A 21,528-nucleotide genomic window follows, 5' to 3' on the forward strand; every position below is an offset into this window, starting at 1 on the left:
GGAGAGAGTTTGGTGCTAACAAACAGGTTTAACCCCGCCACATTCCTTATGTACATACCTGTCCCAAATATTTTGGTGCTGTATATCATATTTGCTTTTCGTTTTTGTTTTTTTACATAAATTAGGCAGTTGTTTTTCTCGTTTGCATTTTTTTTTTATATTTTGTAATGTTTGGGTCTTATATATCTTACCATAATATTTTTTTTATTGTTGAAGGCCGTACGGTGACCTATAGTTGATAACATCTACGTCAATTTGGTCTCGGGTGGAGAGTTGTATTATTGGCAATCATACCACATCGCCTTATTTTAACTCCAGGTAACTTTTGCAGAAGCTTCTTCATAATCAAAAGATAGCAGCGTTGAATTTTGATGTTTTCCTTATTAAGTTGTCTGGTTTTTTTTCTTTTAAATAAAGTTTCTTTTTTGACTGTCAACATTAACTTTTACACGGAGAGCAGCACCCAAAACCCTTTACGATTTTTGATGGCGATGGCAGTACATAAAACACGTATATAATAATTACATAATGTAAAACAATAGTTATATAAACTGTTAACACAGAGATATGTCTCGCCTTTTTGTAATTTTGATAATGCAAATGTTGAAATTAAAAAAGCAACACTTTAACATGTAAATTATGCAAATATTCAAAGTCAATGAACCATGACTGACGGTACATGGCTAAACAATCTCCATATAAATGAGATGTGCCAATGCTAATACAACTGCATACCAAATACCATTGACTTATCATAAGCCGTTCCCTTTAAACAAACCTAAACACAAACATTAACTTGTAAACTATGTAAAAGTTTCAAAGTCAATGAACCATGATGAGGGGGTGGGGCTATATAATCTCCATGGAAACGAGACTTGCAAATGCCAATAAATTTGCATACCAAATATCATTGACTTAAATTAACATTAGCGGTTCATCTTAAACTGATCTAATCACAAACTAATACATGTGAACTTAGCAAAAGTATTAAAGTCAATAGACCATGATTGAGGAGGCGGGGCCAAATATTCTCCATGGAAATGAGATGTGTTAATCCTTATACAACTGCATACCCATTAACATTGGCCTACCACTAATGGTTCCCCTTGAACTTACCTAATCACAAACTAATACATGTAAACTAAGCAAAAGTTTCAAAGTCAATAGACCATGACTGAGGGGGCGGAGCCAAATAATCTCCATGGAAATGAAATATGCCAATGCTTATACAACTGCATACCAAATATCATTGACCTACCACTAGTGGTTCCCCATAAACTGACCTAGTCACAAACTAATACATGTAAACTAAGCAAAAGTTTCAAAGTCAATAGACCATGACTGAGGGGGCAGGGCCAAATAATCTCCGTGGAAATAAGATGTCCCAATGCTAATACAACTAAATACTGCCGCCTCCGGAAACAGCATACATATGTCTCGCTTTTTGATTCCGCCAAGGCGAGACAAAAAACTAAACGATATATGGGTTAAAGGTCTGCTACAACAACTTTTTATATACTATGATGTGTGATAACAACCCAGCGACTTAAAATTACAATAATAATATAAAAGCAAGTGTCTATACAACATATCAAGCCGTAAATCGTCTGGAAACCAACGATTTAACAAGGACTTTTTTTTCACCTCACACACTCCTTCTTTGTTATTGATACTTGTCTTATAAGCAGTTGCAAAATAGATTGTTTATTTACTTCACATATTAAGTGTTCAGCTGAATACGACGGACTTGTTTATGTAAATTTTGCCCTTAAACATTTTTAAATACATATTTGCCAAATTGGTTTAGATTACCACTGAAGATTAAACGAAATGAAATGTTGATGTATGAGTTACTGGAAATCTTGGGAATAACAAACTCAAACCATAGTTTCATATAGAAATGAATTGAACAAACTCGACTTACTCGCTACAATAAAAGATTTGTGAAAAAAGTATGTAAGAAAAAGAGAATATACGGGAAATTACTTGTTTAAATTAATAATAATAAACAAAAATTAAAAGAGTACATACACAAATATATTTTAAATTGCAGTTTACTCTAAATTTTTAAACTGGAATTTTCTATTGAAACCACAAAAAGTAACAATTCTGAATTGTTTTAAAGGAAGAAGCTTGTGTTATACAATGCAGTAATTTATAAGTAATGTTGTGAAAACTTGAGTATGAGGAACAATGAAGGAAATATTACATCCGTGTGATAACAACAATTTTCCTTGAATATGTTGGGTGTTCCTTCCTTTTTTTATTAAGCTGATTAACCTTAAGCTTCATATCTCTAAAATAACGGAAAAAATAAGAGGAATAATATAGTTGTGTGATCAAAAACTTCCTGTTCATAGAGTATAAAATCAAATCATTTCTCACTATATCTACTACTTGCTACTCAACATGACTACGCAGTCCATCATCGTAGTGGTTATTCTTTTTGCTGTGTGCAGTGGTAGAACAATACAGCAGAGAGAAAATGGGTTCTCTTTTACTGGTAACAAATGTGTGAGCTGTGCAAATGTTACAGGTAATTCATAATAATGACTAACTTTTAACACTGATATTTCACATAGTAATGTTTGAAATATATATCATGTATATACAACAAATGAAAATTGAATTTCTAATTTATCATTTTTGTCGGCATTTTATCTTCCAATAGACGAGAGTCTGGGAGGGTTTCACATAATAGAGAATATTGGGCCAAATGTACAGAAAAAAATCAACCCTCCAAAAAAAAGAAAAGAGAAATATAGGATAGAAAATAAAGAAAAGAGAGATATGGAGTGCAGAAATACAGAAAAAAAAAGAGAGTAATGGGCAAACATATCATTAATAGAGAAAAATTACCTAAACATTAAAGAATACAGAAATGAAGAACCCCATCCAGACCCTAATAAATTCCATTGTCTTATTTTTTAATTTTTTATCAATTACGAATATTTACCAGGTTTAAGGAAAGAGTTGTCAAAGATGGCTACACTAATAGAAAAGATTGAAAAGACATGCAAAGTTAGAGGTATGCATCTATAATAAGAACCAGGTAAAAAATCAGCACACTCGTTCTAAACTAAATAAAGTAAAAATCTACGCATTTGGTGTTTGATCATGAAAACTAATTCATTATGAAATGCTTGGAAAAATTATAGTGATATATAAAGGCTATTTTTCAGTAAATGTGTATTTTTTTTTGTTATTCAGAAAACAGGTTCACTACCAAAAAAGTTTATAGACTGCACCATACGCAGTATAAAATCAGACAGAAAACAGCGATATTAGTTCCATTATCAATATTAGAAGCGAAACAAATAATGAACAAAACGTTCACTGACCATGGCATGCTGTCTTTCACAGGCACATTACAATGTGGCTAGATGAGGGTCACGTGTCAGCATAATAATCAACATAAGATAGATTTGAAAAAAAGTATTGAGGGTAGTTAATATACCGAAATAGGTATCATGCTTTTCATTGGGAATGGTTATTTCTAGTTTTTACCTTTTATCTCGAAACTATAATAGAATTGGTAAAAACTGTAAACAGCAAAATCTTTACAGTCTCTAGAAAAACTATGTAATCTTAAATCGAGCATTAGGAGGGAGTTGTTTCAATGAAATAATATATTTTTGTTGCAGAGATCAATGAGTGTGAAGCCAAGCCATGTAAGCATGGAGGGACCTGTAAAGACCAAGTCAATGGATACAAATGTTCATGTTTACCAGGATATGCTGGATCGAACTGTGAAATAGGTATTAATCGATCGGTATCATCATTTCCATAAGGTATCAAATGTAGAAAAGAAGCATCTATATAAAGCAAATATATTTCAACAGGAACTAAGAGTATTAAAAAAAAAACAGCCAATCAAATATAATCCTATATAGTTTTTTGGCCTTAAATAATGATTTTTCAAACTTATTTCCAGTTTTAACCTTTTATCTCGAAACTATAATAGATTGGTAGAAACAACAAATGGCAAAATCTTAACAGTTGTGAGAATCAGGCTTTTAAAGACTCTTCTCTATGTCAGAAATCTATGTCTTCTTTAATCGGACAGTAGGAGGTGGTTACAACAATTAGCAAGTGACTTCACAATTTTTTTAAGGAATTTTATGTTTTCGTTGCAGAGATTGATGAGTGTGCAGCCAAGCCATGTCAGCATGGAGGGACATGTAAAGACCAAGTCAATGGATACAAATGTTCGTGTTTACCAGGATATGCTGGACCAAACTGTGAAACGGGTAATAATCTATTTGTGTTTTGTCTTACCCATAAGGTAGTCCAAACATCTGAGATGATTTCTAAAAATAGAATATTGATTTGAATAAAAGACTTATTTATTATATATTTCTCTCTAACGTAATGACATCGACCAAGTTAATTATTTCATAGTGAAAGACATTTTTGAAAGGTCGTCATCTTTAGGTAATCTTTAATCCTACAATTTGAGGGGTAATGGCAACAATTTCATTTATAAAAATTATATATTTTTATGACAGATGTCAATGAGTGTGCAGCCAAGCCATGTCAGCATGGAGGGACATGTAAAGACCAAGTCAATGGATACAAATGTTCATGTTTACCAGGACATGCTGGATCGAACTGTGAAATAGGTATTAATTAATCTACCGGTATCATTATTTCCATGATGTATCTAATGTAGGTAAGAAGCATCTATATGAAGCCAATACATTTCAAGAGGTAATTAGAGTACTTAAACAAAAACAGGCATTCATATCTTGATACTTTATATATAAATATTTTGAGGTAAAACATCCATTTTCTCTCTGTCTTTCTATGTTAATGCAGCAAATATATGATAATGGTTTAAATCATAGTTATTTTTGAAATGTAATCAACATTTGAAAATTAATTTTTGCAAGTCTTCTTTAAAGTAGAATAGGTTATAAAGTTTTAATTAAAAATAATAATAGTAAAATTAAAATATATTCAGATAACAACCTAAAGTGTTTCAGTTATTTCTTTTGTCGTTTCATCTTCTAACAAAAAGATGCAAAAATTGACGGAAATCATTGAATGGCTCCTTACTTAGTTTGTTTTGTCTTAAATGGCGTTTGTTTTATCCTTATTTCTAGTTTTTGCCTATTATCTCAAAACTATAATAGATAGGTACAATGAATCAACAGCAAAATTTTAACATTGAGCGAATCAGGCTCTTATAAGTCTCTTGTTTATATCAGAATCTATGTCATCATTAAACGGACAGGGGGATGGAGTAATACCAATTATCATGTGACCTCAGAAATGTAAAGACCAAGTGAATAGATACAAATGTTCATGTTTATCAGGATATGCTGGATCAAACTGTGAAACAGGTTATAATCTATTGGTGTCATCTAATCCATAATGTAGCCCAATTAAACAACTTGGTGATTTCTACGAATAGAAGACTGATTTAAATAAAAGAATTTTTCATCACAATTTTGTCACTAACGTAATGGCATCCACCAAGTTGATTATTTCCTAAAAATAAATTTTTAAAAGGTCATCATCTTTATGTGATCTTTTATCCTACAATTTGAGGTAATTGCATCAATTTATTTATGAAATTATATATTTTTATGACAGATATTAATGAGTGTGTAGCCAAGCCATGTCAGCATGGAGGGACATGTAAAGACCAAGTCAATGGATACAAATGTTCATGTTTACCAGGATATGCTGGACCAAACTGTGAGACGAGTAATAATCTATTTGTGTTTTGTCTTACCCATAAGGTAGTCCAAACATCTGAGATAAATTCTAAAAATAGAATACTGATTTGAATAAAAGACTTATTCATTATATATTTCTCTCTAACGTAATGACATCGACCAAGTTAATTATTTCATAAAAGACATTTTTGAAAGGTCGTCATCTTTAGATAATCTTTAATCCTACAATTTGTGGGGTAATGGCAACAATTTTATTTATAAAAAATATATATTTTTATGACAGATGTCAATGAGTGTGCAGCCAAGCCATGTCAGCATGGAGGGACCTGTAAAGACCAAGTCAATGAATACAAATGTTCATGTTTACCAGGATATGCTGGATCGAACTGTGAAATAGGTATTAATGGATCGGTATCATCATTTCCATAAGGTATCAAATATAGAAAAGAAGCATCTATATAAAGCAAATATATTAATTATTTCATAAAAGACATTTTTGAAAGGTCGTCATCTTTAGGTAATCTTTAATCCTACAATTTGAGGGGTAATGGCAACGATTTTATTTATAAAAATTATATATTTTTATGACAGATGTCAATGAGTGTGCAGCCAAGCCATGTCAGCATGGAGGGACCTGTAAAGACCAAGTCAATGGATACAAATGTTCATGTTTACCAGGATATGCTGGATCAAACTGTGAAACAGGTAATAATCTTTTGGTGTCATCTTATCCATAAGGTAGTTCAAACATCTTAAGTGAAGATTACTATTTGAATAAAAATATTATTCATCATATTTTCTCTCTAACGTAATGGCATCGACCAAGTTGATTATTTCATAAAAGACATTTTCAGAAAGTCATCATCTTTATGTGGTCTTTAATCCTACAATTTGAGGGATAATGGCATCAATTTTATTTATAGAATTATATATTTTCATGACAGATATTAATGAGTGTGTAGCTAAGCCATGTCAGCATGGAGGGACATGTAAAGACCAAGTCAATGGATACAAATGTTCATGTTTACCAGGATATGCTGGATCAAACTGTGAAACAGGTATTAATCTATCGGTATCATTATTTCCATGAGGTATCAAATGTAGAAAAGAAGCATCAATATAAAGCAAATATATTTCAACAGGAACTAAGAGTATTAAAAAAAAAACAGCCAATCAAATATAATCCTATTACTAGTAACCAATGTGTAGCTAAGCCATGTCAGCATGGAGGGACATGTAAAGACCAAGTCAATGGATACACATGCTCATGTTTACCTGGTTATGCTGGATCAAACAGTGAAACAGGTATTAATCTATTGATGAGGTAACGGCATCAATTTATTTATGAAATTATATATTTTCATGGCAGATATTGATGAGTGTGCAGCCAAGCCATGTCAGCATGATGGGAACTGTAAAGACCAATTAAATGGGTACAAATGTTCACAGCCCTTTTATTTTATGTATTTATGTCTTTGAAAATCAGAAGGTCGCTATTTGACAGATTTAATATACATATAATTTATTCCTTTTTTTGGGGGGGGGGGGGGGGGGCAAAAAGGATTGCCTTATACTGTTGTACTGTGTGGTATTTTTTTACGATTTATGTTATCCCCATTTTTATAGTAGTAATTTTTGTAGTAGTACATCTACAGATGTGGATCCAGGATTTAAAAAAGGGGGCCAAACTAAGTAACGTCAGGAGTTGGGCAAATACAAATATATGCATTAACCATATATGTAGCTCCATAAGGGGGGCCGGGCCCCTTTATCCCTAATACCGTCCCTTATCTAATATTTATTAATTTGTACTATGTATTCCTTCATGCAGTATTATTTTTTTTTATTAAATAAATATCAATGAATGTGCATCAAATCCTTGTGGTTCCTATGGACGCTGCACAGATCGTGTAAACATGTTCACCTGTGCATGTGTTGATTGATATACCGGATCGAGATGTCATATAGGTAATAAGGTTATATTTAAGTAAAAATTTAACACTAATGATAAAATGCTTGCAAGATGTTTCTCTGGATCTATATTAACATATATATAAATAAGTTTTGACATCCTTAGACATATTTTAAATTATGATTTTCCATGAATTTTTAAGTCCTTCTTACATATTTTAGGCTTTTAAAAGTACAAGAAGAATATTCAACATGCCTAAGTCAAGAGTGAGTCATCTGCTGTCCATGCATAAAAAAGTAATCTACATAACTGCAAAACTTTTCAAATATATATCAGTTTTCACTTGTAGTAAATTCAAATTCTGAAAAAAAAACCAGAGGAGAAGGAAATATGCGGACAATTGGTGCCTTGAATTAGAAAAAAGGGAAGGCAATATGCAGTCCCTTGAATTCGAAAATAAAAAAGGCATAATATGTCTACCAAAAACATCCAACAAATATTGATATCAGTATTCATGCTTTTGAATTTTGTTTTTTGTCTTACACATTGGTCATTTTCTGTAAATATACTGTATATAAAATGTTGAATTACTCGAAATACTAGGGGGTATTCTATCCCTAAGAATAGATTGCAATAGACAGGCTTGTTTTGTTTGTGTTTTTGTTTTTGTGTTTTTTGTGTTTTTTTTTTTAGATTTCAAGGCCTCTTCAACTCCATATATTAAGGTTGTTTTAATTCGAGTGACACTGATTGGTGTTATGTATATATAGACGAAGCGCGCGTCTGGCATAACAAATTATAAGCCTTGGTTTTTTTTATTGGTTGTTACACTAAGGCTTTTCTACCCCAGACATAGATTGTCAAAGATGTATTTGACACATTCGTTTTGGAATTTTCGGTTTTTAATACTCTTCAACTTCGTATTCGATTTGGGTTTCCAACTGTTTTGATTCAAGCGCCACTGGTGAATCTGGTGTGGACGAAACGCGCGTCTGGCGTACCAAATTACAAGCCTGATATCTTTAATGAACTTTAACGTATTTGATTTAGAGCTTTAAACGTTTTGCATTTAATAAAATCAAGCAAAAAAGGTAAAACATAGTACGTTTTGAGCTCTTGCTATTAATATTTAGATATGAACCTTACCCAAAAAGATGTTTTGCTACAAAATGTCTTCCTCTGTTTTTCATTGTCTATACATCTAACATAACTTCTGTATATTTTTACAGCAACGCAGTGTCCTTATAATTGGAAACTATACAATGGCCATTGCTACTTTTTTGCAATACAGAAGTCGACATGGTACGAAGCTAAGGTAAACGTAGAAGTAAAAGAATTTTAAGTTAGGTGTCAGACCGCCAATTCACCCACTTCAATTTAGAACATATAAGTAAAAGTAGCCCTTCCCTGACAAAAAAAAAAATTTGCTTTTGATGTCATAGTTTACTTAAACTAACAAACAAATAAGCAGAAATTAAACTTTTGGTGAAAAAGAAATATATGTAGACCATTTTGAGCCATACGTCGTAAGAGTAAAAAAAAAAAAACTTTATCCACTCATTATGTGTGAGTAAGGTAAAAAAGTTTATGAAAAAAAAATCGAATCCAAAATGTGAATTTAAAAATGATCTCATTAAAGGTTTAAACTAACCCTTTTTAAATTAGTGATGGTAATTAGTTAATAAACGGTAATATAAAAATAGACTTTAATTTTAAATTTCCCTTTAGAATATGCATGTCGAGTGTTCAGTAAATAGAAAAGTGATGAACACAGAAATTTTTCTGCAAAAACATATAGTTTATTGCAACTTTTGTTGCCTCGAGGGACGGATCATTCCAGACTAATCATTGAAATGTATTGTTCTCGTATCAGCACGAAGTATTGTGGAGTAAGAGAAAAGATTAAGTCAGACTTTCTTGTTTGAGAATTGTTTTTCTGCAAATTTATAAACATGAGTTAGCGCTAACGCCGTTCAAAATCATGCTTTGGGTATCGGACATCATCACAACTGTTAATTGTCCAGAAAATTATAGAAAGATTTTTAAGGATGAATTACTGTTCTTTACAGCGACACATATCAGTTTATATATCAAAGGCTGTCTCTTTGGATGAAACTATCATTTCTTATACATTAAATCCTTTATAGATACGAGATCATACAACATCACGGCGGTTGTATAATTATACAAATACCATCTTATTATCGCGTTTAACTGATCTGTACTATTCTTCTAGTTATATACATTTAGCGTTGCGATATTACAGTATTTCAACATTTAGCAAACTGTTCATTATTTATTATAACTAAACCAAGAAAAAAAATATTTAAAAATATTCAAGGAGTAATCGAACAAAACATCAATTCACGAATGCGTATATGCATAGCTCACGCGTGAAATATTACTGTTGTTCGGTCACGAGTTATCCTTTTGTATTGTGGAAATAAAGTGGAAAATGCATACTAGCTATATAATTACTATTTATTTCACTCTGTTTGGATGCACTGTTATTGACCACGTCTTGTAATCACCTATCGCTATTCGATTTCAGTAATGTGGAATTACAGGTTTTAATTGCCATGTAAAATATCGGTTCTTATTTGACAGTGTTTATCAATGTTAAATTAACATATCTTATGAGATGTTATACATGTATATAATTATATAATAATGAATTTTAATTTTAGAGTCAATGTTCACAGGCAGGTAGTTATTTAGCTGTAGTTGATAACAGATATGAAGATATGTGGCTGCAGAGTAACTTAAAGGGTAACTTTTAGAGGCTACAAATTATGGCGGTCATGTCAGGTCTCAAAAGATTGGGAATATTCATTATTATATCTCCTGAAAAGTTTTTACAGAATATTATTCATTTGCACGAGATAAAGATTTATGTATTACTTATTTCTTCGATAATAACTTTGCCAAAAGTATAAGATCGATATATTGAAAAAGGAGAATTTCGTAATCTTATAATGACTAGGAATAAAGTGTAGTTACAATATTTTTTCTATTTTGATGCAAGAAAATAAGATAAGTGTTCCCATTTATCATTTATTTTCTGACAGCATTTAATGGCCTGTTGTCATAATTAACAACACGTACATTGAAAAAGTTCAGAAAAAGCTGCACATTTTACGCTTCGGTTTTCATCTGGAACTCTGAAAACAACAAAGGGTTTTGCTCATTGTTAAAGGCCGTACGGTGACCAATAACTGCTTTTAAACAACAAGCCGGAATACAAAATTTAAACTGTACCGTTGACAATCTTTGAATACAGATAAGGAAATGTAGCGTGATTGCATTTAAGACACCTCCTCAAAGATCACAGTACAAACACGAGAAAAATTATATATCAACATACGGCCTTCAACTATGAGCAAAACCCTTATCGCATAGCGATATATCATTATAGCATACAGCAACTAACGACAACCACTTGATAAAGTGATACAGACAGTTAAATGAATACAGTAACCCCTATTATGTTCAAATCTTTAAACGGAAATGTGCATAGCAAATACATATTTACAGATCTCTTCACAGATTTGTAATTGATTGTTTTTTTTAGTATAAACAAGATAAATGCTATATTCATAATTTTGTCGATAGTCAAGTGCAGTTCAACGAGTTATAAACCCCAACAAAATGTCACAAAAATCAGAAATACGTTTACTTTGCCTTAATTGCAATAACTTCACTAATGGGGAACTAGGAAAAAACAAATACAGCTATTTCTCTGTACGTTCGAGATATGTGTATGATTTTGCATTACAGTGTTTATGTGGTAAAACATAGTACATTAATTTATTTTGATATCATGTCTACTCTGATGGATTATTAAAATACATTGCAGACGGTGCCTGGATCGATGCAACTGACTATGGGCATGAAGGACGGTGGATAAGTTCTTATTATGGTAGAAACTTACCATACACGCGCTGGAGAGGTGGAGAACCTAACAATTCTAATGGTGGTGAAGACTGTGCATACATGAATGCTGATGGATGGAACGATTGTCCTTGCAACGAACATAACATACCACAATATATCTGTGAAAAAATCCTCTAAACACAGTTGTTCGAGGAATTTTACAATGGCATAAAAATATTTAAGCTGCTTTTCTATCTTTTGACATTTGATACTTTAATATAAATGAAATATATGTATTTATTTAGTTGATTATATTCTAAACATAAAATATGAATGTTTAGGAAAGCATGTACAAATAAATACATGAGATGGGATAATACCAAAATGCTACAACTGTCAATTGCAAGGATCAACGTCAATGACAAGGATATAAAATCCTCCAGGTTAGCGTATGGACGTCAACAATGAGCAAACAAAGATGTCATATATAGCAAATTCTTGGCTTAAACCGATTGGAAAGCTCGATAAGTATTGGATATACCAAAAGCAAAATAGATAAGATATTGCACTGTAAATGTAGCTGTTTATGGTCAAGTGTTATATATTCTGGTAACACTTGACCATCAATTCGCACGTCCATTTGAAAAGAAAACGGAATTTAAAACTGTGATACAAATGTAACGGTGTTGATACTAACGTAAGAAATCCTTCAATTCTATTTTATCTACTTTCTCTTTTCTCTATTCTTATTAACTTTGCCCATTATTCTCTATTCTTTATATTTTAGCGCCCAATTATTTTCTATTCTTATAATTCTTTTGGTATACTTTTCTCTATTTTCCCCCCTTTTATTCTGCATATTTTGCCCATTATTCTCTATTCTGTAAACCCCACCAAGACCTGAAGCAGTGATTTGTTTCCCGATTGTCATCTTGTATATATTTGTATTTGTGAGGATTTGGATAATACCCAGTTTAATATCCAGTTTGATTATTGTCTTTTATTACTTTTGTTTGGATTCAACAAAACAAGAATACTGTGGATAAGATTTTTGAATATAATGAGTATGTTAATGTAGATTCATGGTATACCGCCATCTTGGATTGTACAATCGCAGTACACAATCGGTCTAGATCTTTGCCAAAATCTGCAAATTTGGAGACAGATAGGCAATTTATAGGTTAGACTGTTTATTTGATGAAAGAAAACTTGGTAATTTATTGCATTATTCAAAATGTTTAAATAAATTCCAAATAATTGTGTTTTTAGAATCATTTTTATTTTCTTACAGCATATTATAAAACCTATCTTCTAATATTTTATTTCAAAATTCTATCTCATAGATTTCTTTTTATGCACAAAAATGTGTTTTTTCATGAACAATCTAAGCAAATTTGTGCAATTTCGTACGACCCGTAGCTTGAAAAATAGCACGGTGACCCATACTTTTTATTATATTTTTTAAAAAAGCATAGAAAAATCTTTATTTTGGCAAAGTATAAAAAAAATCTATTTGAGGAAATATATACCTATGATATACCTTAAATCCCGTATTGAATCCAATTATTTTAAATGATTGCTTGGAAAATTTTCGCAAAAAGCTTTCACAAATTAAAATTTCCTGTTACAGAATTTAATAGCATTACACCAGGAGTTGGTTTTTACTATCTCACCTGTTTGGTAATCACTGAAAGCTGATGGCAATAGCTTTGTTGGTGGGTTTACAAGGTGGTGTCAATACATACACGTGTGGGTAATGATATCAATATTAGGAAGGAATCTTCCTAACACCAATATTTGTACATTTTTTTGCAACACCAAGAATGCATTTACAAAATTTAATATTTAACTTCTCTTGCTCCCAATCTGTGTACATTATATAAGTACATATCTTTCCTTTTTGGGTCAGATTGATCATCATTCTCAAATTTTCAAAGCCACAAAGCACTTTTTTACAGCGCTGGACTTTACATATTCAGCGCTGTATTTAATATCTGCAGCGCTGGACTTTGCATCTCTAGCGTCTAGACTTTACATCCTCGGCGCTAGACTTTTCATGTTCAGCGCTAGTCTTTAAAACTCCAGTGCTAGACTTTACATCTCCAGAGCTAAACGTTAAATCTCAAGCCCTTGACTTTAAACACCACACCTTTTTATTTGTATGAGACCAACAAGGCTCCGCACATAACAGATCATGACATACAAGTAGTATAAACTGAAACAGACAATACTCAAGACCAACTCAAACCTCGTAAGATACCATTATGTGGCAAAGCGAAATAGGAGATCCACGAAATAACATAACCTTTGAACTTCCATCCAGAGTTTTTAGTTTCACAATAAATCTGTAGCCCGGATTTAATTGCTGAAAGAAACGATTATGGTAATGTGAACAGAGGTTTCTTTGAACATTTGGAAGACTTAAATAACTTTGTATGTGAAGACACTTAATATATAATTTGTGTATCTACTCGGAGTGCAGCAAGATTCATGCAATTTTTCATCTTTGATCGAACTTCTCAGTAACATACAGAACTTCGATTTGCACCTCCGGGCCGGGGCTAGATATTTTACTTTTATAATATATTTCTGTATTAAATGTAAATGGACCTAACATCATTTCAAACATCTACGATTCAACAAGACTTATCAATAAAATTATTAACAAACTTTTACCAAATTTACGAAGGTTTATGGTAGCAAAAATTACAGAAAATATAACAGCTTCCTCGTAGCTTTACCCTCCAACGGTCGACCTAACAAGTCTTGGTTCTTGATTCATTGAGGGTCTTAATATGAGATACTGGTCATTATCCTCGTTTCCATCGTCATTTAATTGGTCTTCCTTCAAATACCTCAAAGGAAAACTATCTAATAGAATAGAGAATGGCGTCACCAAATACAAGAACTTTCTATTGTCGAGTTACCTGCGGGTTTAATTTTTGTTTAAAAAGAGGAATAAATCGGGGGGGGGGGGGGGTATTCTGGCCTGGTTATTTATGTATTACTTTTATTGACACGTTTCTTGACACCACCATAACTTTAGAAAACGGAGTCATGACAACCGACCTTCATACCAAAAAAACTGATAAACACCAATTTCTCTCTCCGAAGAGTTGTCACCCAAATCACTGTTCCCGGAGCATCCCGTACAACCAAGCCATCAGGTTAAAACGGATTTATTCATCGGAATCAAAACTAAACAACCGTTTGGGACAACTCAGACAGCAACTTAAATCAAGAGGTTATAAGAACAAAAATATTTCAGAAGCTTTCGGTAAAGCAAAAGAAAAAGACCGAACAAACCTACTTGAATACAAAGAGAAGACGTCCCAGACAAATAAAATTCCATTTGTTGTCAGCTTTCATCCTGACCTGACAAATCTTTCATCTATTGTCCACAAACACTGGCGTCTTATTGAAAATGATCCTTCCTTAAAAGAGATTTTTCCATCACCTCCCGTCATGGCATACCGTAGACCCAAAAACCTCAAAGATATTCTAGTAACATCCAAATTATCTAAACAGGAGATATCGACAATAGGAGGTTATAAACCATGCGGAAGGGGCAATTGTAATTAAGTGCTGCAAAGTCGCCAACATCGAAACCCAATTCGTCAGCACAGTCACGAAGAAAAAATACAACATATTTACAACATCAAATTGCAAAACGCAAAATTGTTTTTATGTTCTAACGTGTGGAACTTGCAAGTTGCAATATGTTGGTGAAACAGAAACCTCATTTAACATCCGACTAAATAACCATCGGTCATTTTATACAAAAGAAAGAAACTGCCCAATCACAAGACATCTTTTAAGAGCAGGGCATGATTTTGAAAACGTCACATTTCAAATCATTGAGAAAAACCAAAATTGGGATACACAAGGAAGACAAAAAAGAGAGGGATTTTGGATGCACCAGCAGAGACATATAATACAATTGTATTATATGTCTCTGGCACCAGTTACGAACTCTTGAACCTGATGGACTCAATGAGAGAGACGAAAAAAGATTTAAAAACAAATCTAAATAACAATCCTGAAATCAGGCAAATTAATTTATAGAAATTCATACAATTTATCGAACATCAATAAATATGTTAAACTTTTACTCCAACTTTATGTAGTTGTAGCTACAAACATATTTTTTTATAGAACATCAATAAATATGTTAAACTTTTACTAAAATTCTGTGTAGTTTGAGCTACAAAAATATTTTTTTGTCATGCATCCGATTTCACCTTGAGAGATGCACACGCCTGATGAAGCTAATTTGTTTAGCGAAATATTGCGTATTTCTATTTAAAATCTAATATAACTTTTTAATGTATTAATTAGCGTGTTTAAGTTATATTCTTAGACATTTATATAATTTTAATTCAGTAACTGTATCAGTTTATTTTCACAAACTGATCCACGCCTAAATAGATTGAATGTTGATTGTTGCTATTTTTAGACATTATAAGAGACATTAATTGTCGAAATCCGGATATGGTGTACAAAATTTTTGCACCTCATGTTGCGGTATACCATCTTTTCCACAAGTTCATTGTTTCCTGTTTGGTAATTAATTAATTATAAGATCCATTTTTTACATCTTGTGATCCGTTTATTTGGCAATCGCCAATGGCAGTCAGCAGGGTTTAAGAACATCAGTTGTTCGACCTGCTAGTCAAATGCGTTTTGTTAAAATATACTTTTTCACTTTTTTGGTCTTTTGGAAAATGTTGTTTGTGCTGTATTTAGACCCCTCTACAAAGAAATTTGTTTTGCATGCACACGTATAAAAATTGCGGTTTTTAAAAAAGGACGATGCTGTGTACTAAATTATTCTTTATCTTTCCTGCATCTTTTCTCATCTTTTTCTCATCTTTTTCGTTAAGACCATCAGGTTCTAAAGTGTGGAGTTGGTGGATCCAAAAATTTCCTCTTCTCCTTCTCGAAGTACTTTCCAAATCATAGAAGTCAACACCGAGTGGGACACCACGGTGAGAAGGAGAAGAGAAAATTTTTGGATCCACCAACTCCACACTTTAGAACCTGATGGTCTTAACAAAAAAGATGAGAAAAGATACAGGAAAGATAAAGAATAATTTAGTACACAGCATCGTCCTTTTTATCCTGTAATATTGGCCAATGGACGTTGCTAACTTTAACTACCAATTTTGTAAAAATCTTGAACTTCATCCAAATTATGTATTATTTTCAAGCCAGCTAAATTCAAGTGCAACATATACATTGAGCTGCAAAAGTTTCTTATCATCTACATCCGATTTCACCTGGATAGATGCACGCTTGATAAAGCTAGTTAGTCTAGCGAAATATTGCGTTTATTTTCATCATTTTGTAAATATTTTAAACATTCTTATATTTACATACTAAAAAGTGTGTTAAAATTACATTGTTAGGCAATCTATATAATATATATATATATATATATATATATATACTTCCCTAGAAAAGTGCGACGACTTGAACGGACGGACGGTTAGGAAAATGCCTCTATCCCCTTAAACATGATGAATGGTCGGCAAAACAATGACTTAATAATAATAATGATAACACATGCTTTATTTAAAGATGTTAAACGCAGTCAGATACAACGTGACAAAACGTTATCGTTCCTCATTTGACTTCTGATATTTCACGCTAGAGGGTCGTAAAAAAGGGGGTATGGTAACTAAAGTGGCCATTTAACGATGAACGAACAATTAAAACTTATTTTTATATAAATTTGCACGAAATACGGTTATATTGAGTTTCAAGCACGATAACACGTGAAATAAAAATTGCACACGCGTTGCACGAAAATAACCCTTTACCCTCTAAATAACACTATATTGAAGACGTCAAAGAATAAGCACCTTTTACCTAGATCTGAGTTAACTTGCCCGACAACGCCCGCACCGTCTATGATGCCCGGTCTTAATGGGGTCCTTATCTGTATTCTTAGGGCATTTGTCTTTATCTTTAAAAATCATGCTTATTCTGTAAATTCTCATGCAAATGATTTTACTATCAACATTTTCTGTAATTATATTTCATTTAATATTACATTGCTCATTTCTGTAACCAGTTACTGTATTTTATTGCTGAATTCTGTTATTCTTTGTATTTTGCACCTCACGGATCACGAAAATATAAAAAAAAATAAATATGTAGAAAAAAGGATCACGATAGCGAAAATTCGCCGATCACGAAGAACGAAAATAACCCATCAGGCCCCTCATTATTGTCTATTCTTTATAGTTTTGATCATTTTTCTCTATTCATCTTTGTTTAGACCCCATTTATACCCTCGTCTGTTTCGGTTTTAACATTTTTGACTTATCGGCTTATGATACTGAACGGTGCTAGTTTAGGATGCCGGCTAGCCGGGTTTGATAAAAAAAACAGCATATTTTGTTATGTACATTGACAAGGGGGTGACAAGTTTTTGGGATGTGGGATTAGTATGGGTGGTAGAAAAGTGGGGATGTGGGATATAGGTGATAAACAAGAGGGATCTGGGAAAAAGAAGGGGAAAAAAAAGCGGGAAGTGGGAAAAAATTACAAAAAAAGCGAGATTTTGGAAATGAGCACCTCCGTGTCACCCCCTCACTGACGTCAAAAAAGCACCTTTAACCTTGACGTTATATACACGTGGTTATCGAACCTCGATTTGACTGAAAGTAACGTCTAAATTCCGCCATAAAAAGACAGAGAAAAAAGTTGTAATTTTTGTCATTTAATGTAGGTATTTTTTAACATTGTAAACTATCAACAATACTTAATGGTATCTGCAAAGTACATATTGTGATGAATCAATATGTCAAACTGTACATTCATGATGATGTGTGCCTAAAGAAATCTTGCTAGACGAAATTAAATTTCTGGAAATAAACATGTAGAATATGGGCGGGATATAAACAAAGCAATGGCGATACATCGATAAATTCCTATCTTATTATTATATTAAAGATACATGTAGAATTCCTGTTTATTATACATTGTAGTTATTTTCGCGGCTGACTGAAGCAGAAAACTTGTAAGTTGTATGTATAAATGTAAGACAGTGAAAAGAAAGAATTGGGAGGGGCTTTACCATCGAATATATAATATATAACAACTAACCAAGTGCTTGTGCAGTACACAGGTATGATCAGTAACAAATGGTTAAATAAGAGACTCATGCAGACAATTCAGGAGAAGGAACAAAAGGGCTATTTTTGATCCCTGGAATCCATGCAACCTGGCTAAACAGAATCCAATAAGTGATTGTAAGCACAGGAGCGTGGATATATATAGTTTGGATTTTTTTTTCATTGTTTGCACTGAATATATTCAATTTTCCATGAAATATTTGCCACTGGACATTAAGGAACCAATAACTGAATAAGCAATAAATCAAAACATTGAGTCTAGTCAAATAATGTTGAAGACATTTAAAACAAATAAACTGCAAAGTAAATTATTTTTACTGGTGAATTATTGAAAAAATATGTTTTTTTTCAACCACTTTTAAAATGTATCTTATTATTGTGTCTGTTGTTCAAACAAAAATAATAAAAAAATCCAATATTAAATTACAAAGAAAAGGAGATCAGATGTGGGGTAAACAATGCAAGCATCTTAGATTTTTTCTTTTAATCAAAATTTTGGAAAGTGCTTTTGATTGGATCAATAGTACTAACTCTTGGTTAGTAACTTTTCCATGAGAGGAATAAGTTGCTTGAGGGATCAAATTCATTGATAATTAGGTATCCAGAAAAGATGCTTACCAAAAGTTATGCCTTTTATGTAATCTTTAGCATGTATATTTTTCCTCTAAAATCCAAAACAAATTTTTGCACAGTAAATTTCCAATTTGGCAACATATGGTCACATATAATGAGAGGAAAGTACTTTTGTTTGGATCAAAAGTACCAACTTTTGGTTAGCAATTTTTCCATAAAATGAATAAGTTGCTAAAGGGATCAATTTCATTGATAATGAGGTATCCAGAAAAGTTACTTACCAAAAGTTATATGCCTTTTTTGTAATCATTTGCACATTGTTTTATTTCCCCTAAAATTTTTGCACAGTAAATTTCCAATTTTGGCACATATGGTCACATATAATAGTCAACAAAAGAAACGATACAAGGAAATGTATTTTCCATATAAAATGAAATTGGATACACTGTACCAAGGTCAATAATTGCCCAATTGGTCTAATATTTACAGAGTGTTATTTTCTTATCAAAACCATTGATTTAAGACAAATACGCAAATTTATTTTTTTTGCAGTTTTTGTTATTTCAAAAATTGTATTTTCACACAAAAATTCAAAAAGTGATATAATAACTTAAAACTTTAAACGTAAACATGGTCTGCTTAAAATTTTGAATGCATTTGCAGATATTTAAATACTTAATTCTCATCTTCCAAATTAAGTGCCAACTTTTGACATCATTTTCCGCAAAATAAATTTGACCCCTGTGTTCAATAACATGGTATTTTCTCACTTTCCAATTTTGTCAGATTCTTTTAATCATATGCATTTGCTTTGCAAATGAATGTTTTTCATTGGATAATTCAACAGTTTTTTCTATTTATTATATTTTATGATAAATTGGAGTTCAATCTTGTGTATCGTTACTTTTGTTGACTATAGTATATATTGAGAGGAAGATCTCTATTGATTTCGTGGTCACAATCAAAGGTCAAGGCCTTAGTTATTAAAATTAGACCAAAATTTGTGTAATAAAAGAGCCTCTGGATGCAACATCAAATACTACATATGGGATTGCAACTTTTCTTGGATAAATGGTCAAATATATATGTGATGGAAATCCCTAGTGATTTTGAGGTCACATTATACCTGTAGTGGGAATAAGATCCTTGTTGATTTTGAGATCAATACCTCAAAGGTCAAGGTAATAGTTACTAAAGATAGACCACAATTAGTACAGACAAGTGGCTGCTGGATGCTAAATCAATTACTGTCTATATGGAATAGACACCTTACTTAGATATACAGTCACAATATAATGAAAGGTAGATCCATAAGATATAGATTTTGAGGTCACTATATCTAAGGTAAGGGTCATAGTTACTAAAAATAGATTTGTGAAATACAGTATAATAATATTAGTCTAAAATCATAACAGAAAAGAATGATACCATAATGTTAACAGAAAACAACTGCTATCAGGTCAATAAAAGCTTTCTTGTTTACAGGGGGGTGTTGACTATGTGACCTTGATCACTAAATGGTCTTTAATTATTTCTTGGACCATTCTGGATTGTAGTGGATCTTACTGAGATTGAAATTTTTTTAAATAAAAGACAAACTATCATTTAAGCATTTTAAATTATAGCCATAACTTTCATGGGTGCATTCTATTTCTCATCACTTGGCGTCTGTTGTCCGTAGTCATCTGTTTAACTTTTACCATTTTTAAAAATTTTTTGCCTATTATCTCAAAAATTATAATAGATAAACAGAAACTTTAGATAGCAAAAATTATTAGGAAGACAAGATCTACAAATCAGTCAACATAACCACAATTGTCAGACTGCTTATTATACCTCACACAACGAAGTTGGGTAGGGTATAATGTTTTTGACCCGTCTGTCTGTCAGTATGTCTGTCCATCAGTCCGTCTGTCTGTCTGTCCGTCAGTCCTGTCTTTGTCATCACAACTCCTGAAACCACACAACAGAATTTCATGAAACTTTGTAAATAATAAGGACATACTGTGTAGATGTGCATATCGACAGGATATTATGATATCAATTTTTTTCTAGGTGTTATGCCCATTTGAACTTAGAATTTTGGTCTAAATATTCTACTGCAACAGTTTGTCATTGCAACTCCTCTAAAACCACACAACAGCAATTCATGAAACTTTGTAGTTAATGAAGACATGATATGTAGATGTGCATATCCACAAGAAATTTTTATCAGTTGATTTTTTAGGAGTTATGAGTCTATGAACTTAGGAATCTGGTGAGATTTTGTTTGCCCAGTCACGGCCAGTGACAATGTTGGGGTGTGGGATATGTGAGCATGCTCACAAAGGTTCTTTAATTAGAG

The 21,528-nt window shown here is 32.2% G+C and overlaps 1 protein-coding gene across 1 annotated transcript; it reads left to right on the plus strand.

Annotated features, from left to right (window-relative positions):
- Positions 1-2,409: 2,409 nt before the first annotated feature.
- LOC127707615 (fibropellin-1-like) lies at positions 2,410-11,937 on the plus strand. Its single transcript, XM_052212232.1, has 12 exons — positions 2,410-2,536; positions 2,960-3,028; positions 3,645-3,758; positions 4,137-4,250; positions 4,509-4,622; positions 5,599-5,712; positions 5,968-6,081; positions 6,276-6,389; positions 6,629-6,742; positions 8,826-8,911; positions 10,284-10,365; positions 11,453-11,937. The coding sequence occupies exons 1-12, from the start codon at positions 2,410-2,412 to the stop codon at positions 11,665-11,667; spliced, it is 1,377 nt and encodes a 458-aa protein (XP_052068192.1). The 3' UTR covers positions 11,668-11,937.
- Positions 11,938-21,528: the final 9,591 nt, after the last annotated feature.

The sequence above is a fragment of the Mytilus californianus genome, unplaced genomic scaffold (assembly GCF_021869535.1).
Source record: "Mytilus californianus isolate M0D057914Y unplaced genomic scaffold, xbMytCali1.0.p SCAF_1, whole genome shotgun sequence".
In the NCBI taxonomy this organism is placed as follows: domain Eukaryota; kingdom Metazoa; phylum Mollusca; class Bivalvia; order Mytilida; family Mytilidae; genus Mytilus; species Mytilus californianus.

Bases quoted from the DNA above. Each gene is read 5' to 3' on its own strand.
- LOC127707615 (XM_052212232.1), top strand. From the start codon at position 2,410: ATGACTACGCAGTCCATCATCGTAGTGGTTATTCTTTTTGCTGTGTGC. The intron at 2,537-2,959 runs GTAATTCATAAT...AATATTTACCAG, and splicing joins GAGCTGTGCAAATGTTACAG to GTTTAAGGAAAGAGTTGTCA. The intron at 3,759-4,136 runs GTATTAATCGAT...TTTTCGTTGCAG, and splicing joins TGGATCGAACTGTGAAATAG to AGATTGATGAGTGTGCAGCC.